Source organism: Octopus bimaculoides, chromosome 17 (assembly GCF_001194135.2).
Source record: "Octopus bimaculoides isolate UCB-OBI-ISO-001 chromosome 17, ASM119413v2, whole genome shotgun sequence".
Taxonomy (NCBI): Eukaryota; Metazoa; Mollusca; class Cephalopoda; order Octopoda; family Octopodidae; genus Octopus; species Octopus bimaculoides.
Window position 1 is genome coordinate 8,908,309 of NC_068997.1, and position 15,412 is coordinate 8,923,720.

The 15,412-nt window shown below is 35.2% G+C and overlaps 1 protein-coding gene across 2 annotated transcripts in view; it reads right to left on the minus strand.

The window, feature by feature from the left end:
* Nucleotides 1-1,558: 1,558 nt before the first annotated feature.
* LOC106872677 (uncharacterized) overlaps nt 1,559-15,412 on the minus strand; it is a 29,958-nt gene continuing 16,104 nt past the window's right edge. For both annotated transcript variants that reach the window (XM_014919752.2, XM_052974098.1), the window contains exons 2-3: nt 6,974-13,466; nt 1,559-3,514 (exon numbers count right to left, since the gene is read on the minus strand). In XM_014919752.2, the coding sequence (XP_014775238.1) occupies nt 3,458-3,514; nt 6,974-13,399 (6,483 nt within the window). In that variant the 5' untranslated portion in view covers nt 13,400-13,466 and the 3' untranslated portion in view covers nt 1,559-3,457. The remainder of the gene's footprint in view (nt 3,515-6,973; nt 13,467-15,412) is intronic.

Genomic DNA, 15,412 nt, shown 5'->3' on the forward strand with positions numbered 1-15,412 from the left:
ATAATTCAAAGCTAACCACATAAATTGCGAGATTTTAAATTGAGTAGAAAAACTCCAAATTTGTGTATTGAGTGCTAGATAACTTAGTTGTTTATTTATAAATTACTACAGAGAGGCTATTGTATAATAATATACACACACATACATGAACGTGTGTGTCTGTTATTTTGGTTGAATCAGTCTCTTATTGCTGCGTTCTGTCAGTGGGTGCACAAGGCCTTCAGGCAAATTATGACAGCCATTGCCTGCCTGAAGACTGAGTACACACAGGGAAAGATGAAAATTAACAAGAGACTTGATATGACCAAAATAAAATATATTAATCTCTACCACGGTATTGAATACTCTTTTTTTTCTCCAACACTAAACAAATACATAGATCACACAACCACACATTATAGATAATACATACATACATTCATACGTATTCTTATACACTCACACATGTCAAGTGAAGTTATTTCTCAGGAGTAGGTCCAGGACCAATTTTATTTTATTTTTCTATATTAATAATTAGAAAAACAAGTAATGTCTTATTACTCATTGTTAGCATTATGCTGTTGAAATTGAAATTTAGCTATGAGAATAATACTAATTTCCAGATGTTTTAGAAAATATTAAATTCAAAATTTGACCATTTAAAGCTATTGCAGCAACTAACATTTACAAAAATAGAAATTTGGAATTTTTACAAATATATGTTCAGTGAAAATTTGCTAATTTTAATAACTGCTACTCTTTACTCTTACAAATCCTCAATTATTACAAAGCAGTTCAAATATTTCTTTGTTTCAGTCTGTGGCCATACTGCGGCACCACCTTGAAGGGTTTTAGTAGAACAAATCAACCCTACAACATATATTTTTGTAAAGCCTGGTACTTATACTATCGGTCTCTATTGCCAAACCGCTAAGTTACGGGGACGTAAATACACCAACACCAGTTGTTAAACGATGGCGAGGGACAAACACAGACACATGCACACACACACACGATGGGTTCTTTCAGTTTCCAACTACCAAATCCATTCGCAAGGTTTTAGTCAGCCTGAGGCTACAGTAAAAGACACTTGCCCAATGTGCCACGCAGTGGAACTGAACTCAGAACCATGTGATTGGGAAGCAAACTTCTTACCACATAGCCACGCTTGTGCTTATATTGTACACATGGTCAATGTAAAGTCTAAACATATACATCTGAATCAAGTAGACTAAAAATAAAAAATTCAAGAATTGTATAAAATGTTCTTCAATAGCAATGGAACTATAACTGAATGTCTACAATTAGGATGATGATGAAGAAAAAGAGATTTCTATTATCAATGTAATTAGGATTATAGCTTATCCTAGAATTTAATCTTAAGGTTTATATTTCAATTTTTTAGCCAGTTCTATTTAATTAAAACTATTGAAATGAAATCAAACTGGCACAGATTTCAGAATGAATCAATGACAATTATGTGATAAGCTATAGATTTAACACATCATGAAATCAACAAACATTATTTTTTAGAAATAGCTGCAACAAAATATATAAATAAATAAAATATCGGTATGTATATGCTTGGATATAAAAAATAATATCAATTATAATCAATTTTATTTAATAAAAACAAAGTCATTTTGCAGTAAGAAAAAGTATTAACATTTTTTTCTAGTCTATATTTGATGAATACAATATGAAATATTTACATGAAAGTATAAAGAAAATGGTGAAATTTAAAGACGATCATTCTTCATCATAAAGTTCTGATACATTTGCTGAAGGAATAAAGACAGAAGCAGTGTATTAAACTCGAAACTTCTATGAGAATTTGCATATCAATTAAAACTTGAATAATTTACTTGGCAACAAGCAGTCGCCCACAGTTTATCAAACTGAGATCAGTTCTAATAACAATATAATGATGAAGAAAATGTAGATTCTTTGTACAAAGCTAAGCAGGAGATCCATAACTCCTCCTATTGACTCAGGGAAAATAATGGAAAAAAAAAATTGAAAAGAATTAAAAAATTCATTATTATGTGAAATAAATATCTAAGACTGATGTGAAATCTTGAAGAAATGTTACTCTTTTCCCTCTTTTAATATCACCAAAATGGTACTAAGTTCTTTTGAAATTAATTTTTATTTTTAAGAGATGACAATTCTAAATATATAACTTCCCTTTCATTCATAAACCCCAATTTTTGGAGGTAGTTTAACAGGGTTAAAAAAATTTTTTTTAATTAAAAATCAGAAATAAAAAAACTATTTTTTTAAAGTATCTATTATCTTTTCCTTCCTTCAGTCATTGGACTGTGGCCATGCTGGGGCACCACCTTGAAATTAAACAAGAATTTAGTAGAGCGTAGTATGATAAAACAATTAGAAATTTATGATTCTAAGACATTAAAAGAATATTCTGAGTCAGAAGCTTTGTTAATGGCTAGCAAGCTTGGTCTAATATCAGCCAAAAATATATATATTTGGAGTAAAGTTTGTCAATATAGTTAGAAAAACATAGGTTTTCTCACAAGAGAAACTGTTAAATATTGATCATACTGTACTATTTGCAAAAATGTCTCTTCTTCCAAGCACTGATAATACAACAATGTGTCAATCATTATTTCCTGATTTTGTTCCAATGTAAGAATTGTAAACAGACCTCAATAATCCCCACCTTCCTATTTCAATAGAAAAACTAACTTTGTCAATTCAGTGTGTGATAATTGCTTTTTAACCCAGGAAACCAAAGTATATATATATATATATAATGCAATAAGCATCTATGTTAGATATTACAGGGACTACCGTTATATTGTTTACTGTTGACATTCTTGATTTCTTTCATGAAAATAATACAAGGAAATTGCAATCAGAACTATCAACAATCGACAAATAACAGAAAATGAAACCTAGATTGTTAATATTTAATTATTCTTCTCTTTTGTCATTCATTTGTTTTAAATATCAATTATTTCAATTTTAATAGGGGGGGGGTTGTTTCCCAACCAACACTATTATAGAAGGATTGGTGTGTTTTATTAAAAAAAAAAAAAAAATGGGTGGTTTGCTTTTAGTTTGTTTTTTCAAAGTGTCTTAATTGTATAAAATATCTAAAAACAGCTTTACAAAAACATAACAGTGAGCTGCATATCTTGGAAGTTAAAAAATATATAAATAAATTAATTAAAAAAAAAAAAACAGATTTTTCAATGAAGTGAGCAAAATCTTGTTTGAAATGCTCAGAATCCCCGTTCTAAATTTTCTTGTGTAGAAAGGCAGAAAGCCTTAAATTTATTTATAAAACCAACGAAACAGGAATGGTATTCATTCCTTTCTCAAGGACTGAGTGACGCAAAGAGAAGCAGAACAGCTACAGCCAGGATTCAAAAGTGAGTCGGGGGAGCATATTTCTATGGTATTTGTCAGCATTTCAGAAATATTGCCAATATAATGTCCAAATCTATATATTTTAACCAGAGGCAACTGCAGTTGCTGGTTCCAAACCTGGAGACTGGCGTGCAAAAGCCTGAAATTAATGAAGAGATTGGAATAATCAATAAACTTGTTCCTGAAAAATACATAACATTTATAAGAAAATAAGTATACACAAATTATAAAAATGATTAAAACAACATACAGTACAGTACTGTTTCTATTTAATGGATTTTCACCTATCGCAGGAGGCTTTGGAACATAACACCTGCAATAATCGAGGGATTACTGTATTGTAGAAGTATAAGCAATTTATTGCACATAAAAGCTAACAGCAAAGTCTTCTACGGACCCCTCAAGGGCCATATACACCCTGGTTGAGAACCACTGATCCAGAGACTCACTGGCTCATTAAGGACAACAAATAAACCGAGACATAAACTTACTTTCCTGAGAATTTAACTGAAATAATTATTTTCCATGAAGTCACAAGGATACAGTATCTGGAAGAAGCACAGTCAGTCAAATTCAACTGGCACTTGTTTATCAAACTCCAGAAAAATGATGAAAGGTAGTATTTAATCTCAGGACACACAGAGAAAAAATTCAACACTTAACAATGTAGCAGCCTCCTCCACAGTTTTAAACATTCTGTGACCTCAATTTTAAATAATTGCTTCTAGTTTAGCCACAAGGCCTGAGAATTTGAAAGATGGTTGTTAGTCACTATTATCAACTCCATTACTTCACTGGTACTTTATTTTATTGATCCCTGCTAAAGGGATGAAAGGCAAGTTGATCTTGGCTGGTTTTGAACATAAAGAGCCGTAACAAAATACTTGCAAGGCATGTTGCCCAATGGTTTTATGATTCTGCTAATGTTGTTCAACTTGAACCCTTCACTCAAAATTGCTGGCCTTGTGCCAAAATTTAAAAACCAGTATATCCAGTCATAAACTTGCAACCACAGATAAGTTGATAATCTGATATCTTATCCACACAACCATCATGTCTTCACACACACAAAATTAAGGGATAATAGAATTATCAAATACTATTTGTGATGTACATTTGACAAATCATTAAGCAAGAAATAGTTCTCTCAATTGTGACTATCATTTGAAGCAACTTAAAAAAAATAAGAATGAATACAGATCCAGAAAGATGAAAAATAGATTAATAAACTTGTAGTAAACATGAAAATTCTATGGTTATTTTCTAACCAATAAAAACATCCAACTACTTTCACAACTCAATTCTGCTTACTTTTCTTGACGGGTTACAACGGTCGACTCACTAATAATATAGCACCTTAATACAAAACCTAAATTGAATAATTCAAATTTAACACCTTATTCCCTAATACCTCCATAAGCTAGCTGATGCACTAATTTAGAGATTTATATCATTTATTTTTTTTAACCCATCTTCTTAACCATCTGATTACTATATTAGTCACCGAGGATAACATCTCTCAACACAATATGATTAGCTAAGCAAGCAATTGGCTTTTAGCATTTCAACAATTATAACTGATAACTCTACTGCTTTCCCTTCCATTGTCACAAGATTTATGACCCAATTGATCAAGCTTTCACAATATTTTATCATGGGTTTTTGTGAATGTTTAAATCATTTTGGGATTATTTAAACCTTGTATCATATTCAGAAAAAGAAATAAAATAGACAAACATTACACAAATGTTTATTAAAAACTGTAAAACAAAAAGACTTCAAACATGTGGCCTTCACAACATTGCTAAGCCTCCATATATATGGTATGATAAATATAGAAATTATTATTTATAAAAAGTATAGAAGGAACTTAGAGTTAATCTATCAGAAATCATAGAGAAAGGAAAATATTCAATAGAGAAGAATAGAAAAGTAAATCCACTGAACAGAACTCATCTTGTTTTTTTTAATCTCAGTATTTTTTTTTTTTTTAAGCAATATAACCTTTTGCTGTTGTTGATTTTGAATAAGTTAAAATGGAGTGATGCAGCCACGTAACTGTGCATGCTCTACTGACTGGTAAGATCAACATGACTGATGTTCAGTTTGCAATAATTTTAGGTCAATTTTTATAGGAAAAAGCATGAATAGAAAAGTTGTCCCAGCTGTGTAGATAGTCTAGACAATAAAAATCTAGACCTTCCTACAGTAGTTGCTATCACAGAATTTGACTTGCCCTCTTGGTGAAGGCACACAATCTTTTGTTTTTCATCACAGGACACCAGTCATCTGTCACAAGCTGCTATGTTGACAGTTGAATGTTCCAATAATGTAAGAGCATAAGAAGTAACTGTTTGTCCATTAACAGTCTTCTAAACAACAAATACATCTGTAGGTAGTTCATTTTTTTTCTAAGTGATCCTTAACTTTTGGCTGCTGCAATTTGGAAGATTGTTTATTTCTTCCTAACTTACGAAATATTTATTCCATTCACTTGAAATTTTCACGAAAGATAGATATTAGATATATCTAAATATGTGTAAAATATCTAGTCTCAACATGTTGTCAATCTTCTATAATAACTATTTCAATACACTTGTTCTTACTGACCCTTATATTATGGCCACTACTGTATGTATTACCATCATCATGTTAACTGCCACTTCTCCGTGCTTGCATGGGTCAGACAAGACTTTGTTAATGCAATTTTATTTATGCCAGATGCCCTTTCTGATGTCCTCTCGCAACTGTTTCCAAGCAAGGTAATATTTACTCTAACCTACCAAACAACAGATAACTGGACATATTTTTTGCAGTCGATTGCAAACAAATGACACCATTTGTATGAACAACAGCTTTTTGTTTACAATCCACACACACAACAAGCAAGCTTCTTCCATTTTCCCCTCCAACCAAGTTCATTCATAAGGTGTTGGACAACGTGTGGCCATAGTAAAGGATCCCACCAGGGTGTCTGTGCGGTGAGAGCAAACACTAAATCACATGGTTTCAAAGTGAATTCTTTAACCACACAACCATGCCTACATTTAGACATTTTCTAAGGAATAATATAAGCCTGTAGTGAAGTTGTGTGGCCCAGTGGTTAGGCTGTTGCACTCACAACTGTTGTATCATGGGTTTGATTCCCAGACTGGGTGGTGCATTATGCTCTTGAGCAAAACACTTCATTTTACATTGCTCCAGCCTCCCTCTCAATCAAGGGGAAATATTGGCCTGCTCGCCTAACCAGCAGGGCAGCGCCATTCGAAGGTTAAAACAATGCAAAGCGCATTGTGACCAGCGATGTGTAACAACATCTGTGTGTCTCATCAGTCACATGACCATGCAATAAATTTGTAACAAATCTTAGTGTACAGGATACACAACCAGAATGAATTACTATATGGCATTGTTGATTCATAGATTAACAAATGTAGAAAAACCTGTCAAATATTGCAACAATAAATTCAAGACACCATTCTGATTATGCTGAAATAACTCATGATAAAACAATTGAAATTTTACTTTGTATTAACAGTTAAAACAGGAAAGAACATAAAATCAAAAAGCAAAACCTAAACAGTAAAAGAGCACTTACATCAAATTGGTTGCCTATCAAATGTTGACGTTCGTGTTTGAGAACGGCTGGTGTATCTGAGAAAGATCGATCACAGTACCGACAAACTGTACTTAGTGGATCCTCCAGCTGAGAATCATCTTTGTCCTTCGATTCATCATTTTCATTTTTCACAGTCGTAGGATTCATCTGTTGGTAGAGCTGTGCGACACGAAGGGCTTCTGACAAGTCCTGTTCTTTTGACTGGTCAACACGGTCCTTCTGGCCGTTTTCATTTAACCAATTGGACAGTTCAGGCAGAGGACAAAAATGAACTCGAACATGTTGAGCAAGGAGATGATTTTTTGAAACAGTATAATCGCAATAGGGACAAGCAAGTTCACTCCGTACTACATGGAACCTTAAATGTGTTACCATATGGTCCCGACGTGTGTTTGAATAGGGACAACGGTCACAATGATACACCTTTTTAACAATATCTGAGTCTTCCTTTTCAGGTTGGACATGTTCATATAGATCTAAGTGGTCGTGTGTCACACTCAAAGGCACAGGATCATTAGAATCAAGAGGAGGTAATGCACTTGCAAGAGCTACATCAGCAGGTATTTCAGGCAGACGCTGAAGGTTTGATATCGACTGAGTCGCAACAAGATTTGGGTTTGGACTGAAATGAAGTTTACGATGCTGTACAAGTAAGTTATTTGAGGGAACACTGTAGTCACAATATTCGCAAGTGTAATGCTGTTTGCTTCCATGTAACTCAATGTGCCGCTCAAAATGCGTACGTTTAGCACTAGCATAGGGACACTTCTCACAGCAAAATTTCTTAAACTGAGCAATTTCCAAAAGCGCATCAACTTTGCTTTCTGTAGAAATCTCCATGTCACTTTTATCATTGAGGTCATCATCAGGTTCTAAAGAAATGCCTTCTAACTGCTCCAATTCCGATATTGTGTTGTCGTTCAGATCAGGAACATACTGATGCTGGTGAACTTTCAGATGATGGGATAACAAACCTTTGGAGCCAACAAAATAATCACAATGTGGGCATTTCAAAAGTGGATGACCAGATGACCGACGGCCATGCATTAACTCATGGAGGCGCAAATTTCTGTTACGAATGTTCGTGTAGGGACATTTCGAACATTTTAGCAGCTTTTTGTACACCCCATTCTTCAAAATATATCCAGGTTTATTGCCAAATATTGCATAACGGGCTGCAATTTTTATGGCTGAATCAGAGTTTTCAGGCTGAGATAAACTTGGCAAAATCTTAGATACTATAAGCTTTTGTTTTACTGACGCTATTTCAACAGCATCATACAAGAGTTGAACATCTGTGGCCTCGGTCTTCACTGGTGATAATTGATCTGGGTCAATATGCAAACGAAGATGTTGTTTAAGTAGACGCCGATGGCTGACCCAGTAATCACAATAGTCACACTTGAAAGCAGTGGAATTGGAGAGTTTCACACGATGGAATTGTTTGTGATAGAGAAAATCATTCTTACTGTTGGTAGCATAGGGACACTTTTCACAAGTGAATTTCATTCTTTTAGTACTAGGGACTCTTGGAGCAATATTGATATTTAATGATGAAAAATCATCTGTCTTAAGAGAAACATTAGCCTGTTTAGAACCAACTTTACTTTTGGCATGTTCATTTGAATGCAAACGAACATGTTGATTAAGTAGTCGTCTTGCACAAACGTAATATGGACAGAACTTACACTTAAAACGGTTCTGTCCTCTGGGTTTATGATAACTCATATGGAATTTGAGCAAGGTTGGTTTCTTTGTTGAATAGGGACACACATTACATTGGAATTTATTTAGAGGTCTGTCTATTATACGCTCGGGAATCGGCTCTTGAATGTCAACAGAGCCAAGATCTTCTTCTAATTCCCCTTCTTGAGTTGATTTCAGTTTGATATAACAATTGTTATAATCGGTAGTGCCATGGCGCTCACGGAGATGTCTATAGAGACAAGCTTTCCAAGTTGACTGAAACTTACAAATCTTGCATGTATACAAGTCCATTAAGTCCCCTATATCAGTATCATTCTCTTCACCAGATGCAGCACCTATTTCACTGTCAGCTGAATAAGAAATGCTTAATTTACAAAGACTGTAATCATTACACCCATGCTTCTGTCTTAAATGACGATAGAGGGCACTGCGATAATTTGAAGAATGCCCACACAGTTTGCATTTGTATGGCTTAACTTTATGTGATGTCAAGTGCCGTAACACAAGCATCTTGTCCTTGTGACGATATGTACACTTGTTACATTTCCACATTTTACCATGTCCAAGTAATGAAGATGAAGAAAGATCTGTTATGGATTCTGACCGAGGAGTTTGGTCAGGTGTAGCGGTTGCCTCGGAATTGGTTATAGAATTGTTAGCTGATGGAGACTCGGTGTCAGGAGTCATGTCAAGGTGAGTTAACTTGTCAGCTGTTTTCTTTTCATAACACCCTTCACTCTTCTTGAATTTGAAATAAAATGGTGGTGGGTAGTCGCTGACCTTGTGATCAATACACATCACCTTGCTGCGATTGTTGTTGTGCCTTCTCTTAATATGTCGGTAAACATCACTTCTCCAATTTGACTTGTAGCCACAGCCAGAACATTCAAATTGGCGCCACAATTTCTGAGCATTTCTTTGAGCTGCAGATGTAACTAGAGTTAGGGAACTAGAAGAGAACTCATCAGAAGTTGCAGGGCCATCCTTTTGTTTAGTAACAAGGGGGTGGTTAGGATAGCATTCGGCTAACAAAGATAGCCGAGCTTCTTCTTCTTCCATCACAATAACATAGCCACCTTCTGGATGACGTTCTCTAATATGCTTCTTAAGATCCCATTTCCAGTTGGACCTTCGTCCACAAGCAGAACACTTGAATGGTTTTATATAACCAACTCGTTTAGGGTTACTATACAATGCCTCTAATGCAGTAGTATGCTCCGGAGTGTCTTTCAATTTATCAGAGGCAAGAATTAAAGTGGTATCGGTGGGACTTTGCTTAGAGGAATGTATATTTATGTCAGAAAGTTTCTCTGTAGTCTGAGAAGTGGATATTTTCTCTTTCTTAATGGGAGATATATAAGGATTGGTCAATTTGATCTCATTTGTTCTTGTTAAGATTTCTTCATTGGACAAACTCCCAACATAGAGTATTCGAATTTCTTCACCTGGATGCATATATCGATAGTGTTTGCGAACATCACCTCGGAAAGTTGTCCGCTTGCCACAAAGAGGGCACATGTAAGGTTTATCTGAAGAGGATTTAGTGTCTTTTTTCGATCCCTTCAGTTTGCTGATAACTGGAACACTAAGAACTGGCATGTTGCTGCTGGAAACAACAGTCGGCTTAGCTACAAAGTTACCTGGACTTGTAGATTTTGCCGATGATATTGATAATACTGACGAAGATTTAGGTGGGGTGGTGCCTGGTTCAATTTTTACAATACTTTCATCAATGTCAATCTGATTAATTATATGGTTATCAGAGTTTCCCAGGACATTCTCCACACCTTGATTATCACCTAAAATTCCAGACTGGTTAGAGTGATCACTTCTCAGATGCTTAAGCACAGTCCACCGAAATGCTGATTGAAAGTTACACTGGGAACATTTAAAAAGCTTTTTCGGCTTTAACATAGCTACATTTAGCTGGTGTTCCCTGCGATTAGTCGGCATTGTTTCCATATACTTTAGAACTGTTGCTTCAGCTTCTTGTTCAGACATTACAATAACATCATCATTTTGACCAGGATGTTCTTTGCGTATGTGTTTACGGATGTCCCATTTCCAGTTGGATCTCTTGCCACAAATGGGACATTTAAATTTCTTTAGATTCCAGTGGGTTGCAAGATGTGCCTTCAGCTTTGAAGGGGCAGGAGCAGAAAAATCACAGTAATTACACAGAAATGGACCGAGAACCTCTTTTTGATTGGTCTCTTCAGAAATTTCAGTAAAAGCTGTGGATACACCTTCAGCTGACCTCTCTAAAGAACTACCTTCGACCATAGACGAGTCAGATATTAAAGTAGGAGTTTCCTCATTAAGTTTGCTTGTTTCCATATCACTGCCACACTCTGAAGGCAGAATCGATTTGTCATCCGTAGTTTCTTCCTGCTTTGTGTTAGACAAATCCTTAGTGTCATCAGTTGAAGATATGGGAGAAATAATTGAAATGGTAGTGCTTGTTGTTGTTGTGGCAGATGAAGATGAAGTAGATGTAGAAGTGATAGTTGCAACAGTAGCAGGTACAGATACAGTAGATGTGTCACAAGATGTGGTAACTAAGGATGATGACAATGATGTTGACGATGATGATGGTGTCACAATTGATTTTGTGGTTGACATCATTTCGCTATTGATTATTTTCTGGTAGATCACCAAATTCTTTATGTCTTCTTCTTGTTGCACTTCACTGGGATGATGACGGTACAAATGCCGATTCATGTCTCCTTTCCAATGGCTTTGGTATTTGCACAGTTTACACTTGTATGGTTTATTCCCGTCGTGCAATTTAGAATGGCGGTCTATTTCAGATTTATAACTTGATGTGAATGAACAAGATGGGCACTTGAAAATGGTTGGAGAGGATTTCTTTTTCTGGACTGTTGTCACTTTTTCTATGAGAGCTTTATCAGGCTCAATGTCATGGTCCCGCCGAACATGAACATTGAGGTCACCAAAATACTTATATTTCCGCATGCATAAATGGCACTTGTATCTTTTATCAATTGAGTGTACAGCCATGTGTCGTCGTAGATCACAAGGCCATTTTGCTATGTAAGAACAATAGGTACATTTTAATTTTGTCTTACTCACATTGAAAACACTACGCATAGTTTTAATGGACAGATCCAACGGTGCCCCGTAATCATCCTCATAACCATTGTCATTAGCATCATCTTTCTTATCAACAGAATTCAACATTCGATACTGTTTGTCAAGATCAAGTTTTTTAAATTCTTGCAAACAAATGTTATGCTTTAATTTCATATGACGATTCATATCTGGAGACCTTTTATATTTCAGACCACATATTAGACATCGGTAACAAAAACTTTTAGTATAACGATGATGAGAGGGACCTTCCACTGTTCGCCTTCTGCCTTCGTCTTCGTCTTCTTCGTCTTCATCATCATCGGCGATGACACCATCATCTTCTTTTTCAATCTGATCAACAAATTTTGTTGGGACTGCTGATTCTACAATAGTCTCCGGTGAAAAGGTTTCAATGGTTGAATCTCTAACATCTCGTGGTTTAGTATCTGCTGCCGCTGTACTGGTACTGCTGACTATCAACGACACATTCTCTTCACTGTTTGAATGGTGGTTAGTAAGGTGGCGTTTCAATGCTCCTTCATTTGGGCTAGAGTACGTGCATAAGTTACAAGTAAAAGCTGAAGTCATTTCATGATTCAACATATGTCGATCATAATTTGTTTTCAGGGTTGTTCCATACAAGCATTCTTTACACTGGTAAAAATTTTCGTTTGTATGTTTGCTTTTATGAATATAAAAATCTATCTTTTTCTCTGTGCTAAAATTACACAACTTACATTTGAACACTTTTGCCTTTATGTGACAGCTATAAACATGTTTGTAAGCTTGCATTCGAGTTTTGCTTGTATATAAGCAAAGTTTGCATTTGAAAACTGAACTTCCATTAAAATTAGTGTTTAATTTTTCAATATACATTGAACAAGAATCTAAGTTGTTATTCTTCCCAATTTGGGCTCGAGATCGCTTGAGTTTTGCTGCCCGATTTGATATTGTATATCGTGCTGGAGATGGCTTTTTAGGTTTTGGAGAACTAGGTGCTGGAGAAGTTTTAGTAGCTGTATATTCGGGTTGCAGCTCTTCCATTGTCACTGTTGCCTTGTGAGCCTTTTCCTTATGTCGCAAGAGCTTGTGCTTCCAGCGAGAAGCATATTCGCAGAAGTCACAAGGGAAAACATTAAAATTTGCACCATGCACATCGATTTGATGATACAAAAACATTTTCGACTTAGTAGTTGTGAAACTACATTCCTGACAGTGATAATTGCGACAAACATTAGGTGGTGGCAAGATTCCACCTGACGATGAACTCCCAGAGATTTCTGGATATTCATCATACGAGGACTGATTCATAGGACTACTTTCAATGAGAGAGCCATCATCCATATCCATGGAAGCTTCATCAATATCTTGAATTTCTTGACTAGAAGTATCATTTTTTACAACAACTGGAACCTCTTCTAACTCTGGTGTAGATGCCATTGTGTCTTCGGAAATTGTGCTAGGGGGAGGAAGGGAGCCTGTTAAGAATTCCTTGTTTCTGTTTCGACGCCGACAAAAATTTATATGCCTCTTGAAAAAATATTTGTTTCTGGTAGAGAATTCACATAGGTTACAGAACCTTAATGGTTGTAAACTTCGTCCCATAATAAGTGTTCAATCCAAACATTGGATTAATTCATTGTATAGAACAGGAAAAGGAGCATTGGAGATCCTGCAATAAAAAAATTGAAGAAAAAAAAAAGTATTTTAGTAAAAGGGTAAAAAAAAAAAAGGAAAAAAAAATCAGCAAAATTTCTTTTTAGTATTTTCACAATAAACAGAAGTGAGTATTTAATTGTTTTGTTACAAATTAATATCAAAGAGAGACAGGTGTCATATTTTGGTTGTTTTAAATTAAATACTAAAGAGATAAAAAAGAAATATATTTCAGATAAATTTCTATAAAAAGCAGTTGAAACCAAACAAAATATATAAAAGAATAAATAAACTTTGATGATTTGGAATGTAGTCCACCACATTGAGAAAACCAGGTCACCCAACTGAGTGGGACAGAGGCGGTCATCAACACACTTTTACCAGTCTTCCCACTGTCTTTTCTACCATAACAACTTCAGCAACTTCTATTCTGCATGAGAACTGGTTGTGCTCATGCCACTTCCATAGGCGCAGCATGCACACACACAGTATTCTCTTCTCCTCAATGACCCACATTATTACATCTATCTGCAATATAGGTCAAGACACACCCACTCACACTTAGTTCCTCATTAGCCACCTTGCCCAATTTCCCCCTCCTCCCAGAATCTCAAAACCCTGGGATTTCTTTCCTACCCATGTTTTGTGTGTATGTGTGCGCATGCACCTGTGATAGCCATTCAAGAACATCAATTGCATTGATCTCTCTCTATCACAGAAGGGGGAAGAGTTCTGAGAAGGTCAATCCAGTATAAACTACTTAACTCTTTTATTACCATAATTCTCGTGAAAAGCACTGCTTTTGCTTCAGTTAATTTCTAAAATGATGACAGATTTAGTAAAAATAACTGTCATAAATAAGCTGGTGCCTAGAACATAAATTAACATAAATTTTAATGAAAACTTTTAAAGATTACTTTTAAAGCAGGAAGTCTGTACCACAGAACTAAGTGGCAGTCTCAGATGGATTAGTATCAAAAGAGTTTTAAAAAAGCTGATAGAGGATTCAGGCAAACAGAATTTCTTTCACAACTACAAAAATTATACATTTTTGTGGGGCGAGGGTTAACAGCAATTTACTTAACCATAGTATGTGACTGGTACTTCTGAGGACAGAGAAAGCAAAGTCAGCTTCAGTAGGATGTGAACTCAGAATTTAGACAAAATACTAAATAGCAAAGCAGCTGACACTATCAATCATTGAAGGGAAAATGTTGATGCCAAGAAAATTTTAATCCATATAGATAGATAAAAGATTGTTAATCTTAGTCTAAACTCTCCACTATTACTACTACTCAATTACCCTTTTCAATAATTGCTAATATAGGCACAAAACTACATTTTTTTTTTTTGGAAGGGGTGGAAGGGGTTAATCGATTGATTCAATCCATTATCTGACTGGTTTATTGCCTCACTACTGCCACCACCACTGCCAACCAGAAGAATGAATGGTAAACTCAATCTTGGCAAGATTTGAACTAAGAAGAGCAAAAATATTGGTTTCAAATTTTGGCTTAGAGCCAGTAATTACAGGGAAGTGGGGGTTAATTTGTTTACTTTGTGTTCAACTGGTACTCATTTTAACCCCCACCCCATCCCAATAGGAGTGAAAGGCAAAGCTGACCTCGATGGAATTTGAACTCAGAACATAAAGAAAGAACAAAATGCCACTAAGTATTTTGTCTGGCATGCTAACAATTCTGCAAGCTAGCTGCCCTCAGAAGAGCAAGAATATTGGAAGGTATTTTGTTATGATGATTCTATCAATCCACCACTCTGATATAATAAATATCACTCTACAACATTGGCACAAATCAATAAATTTGGAGAGGATTAATCATTTTAATCCACCTTGGGATTTCAACAATTTTGTATCACTTCATCAATTCTACCAATGCACAAGACCCATAATACTACTAATTATGTGATATATATATATATATATATATATATATATATCAC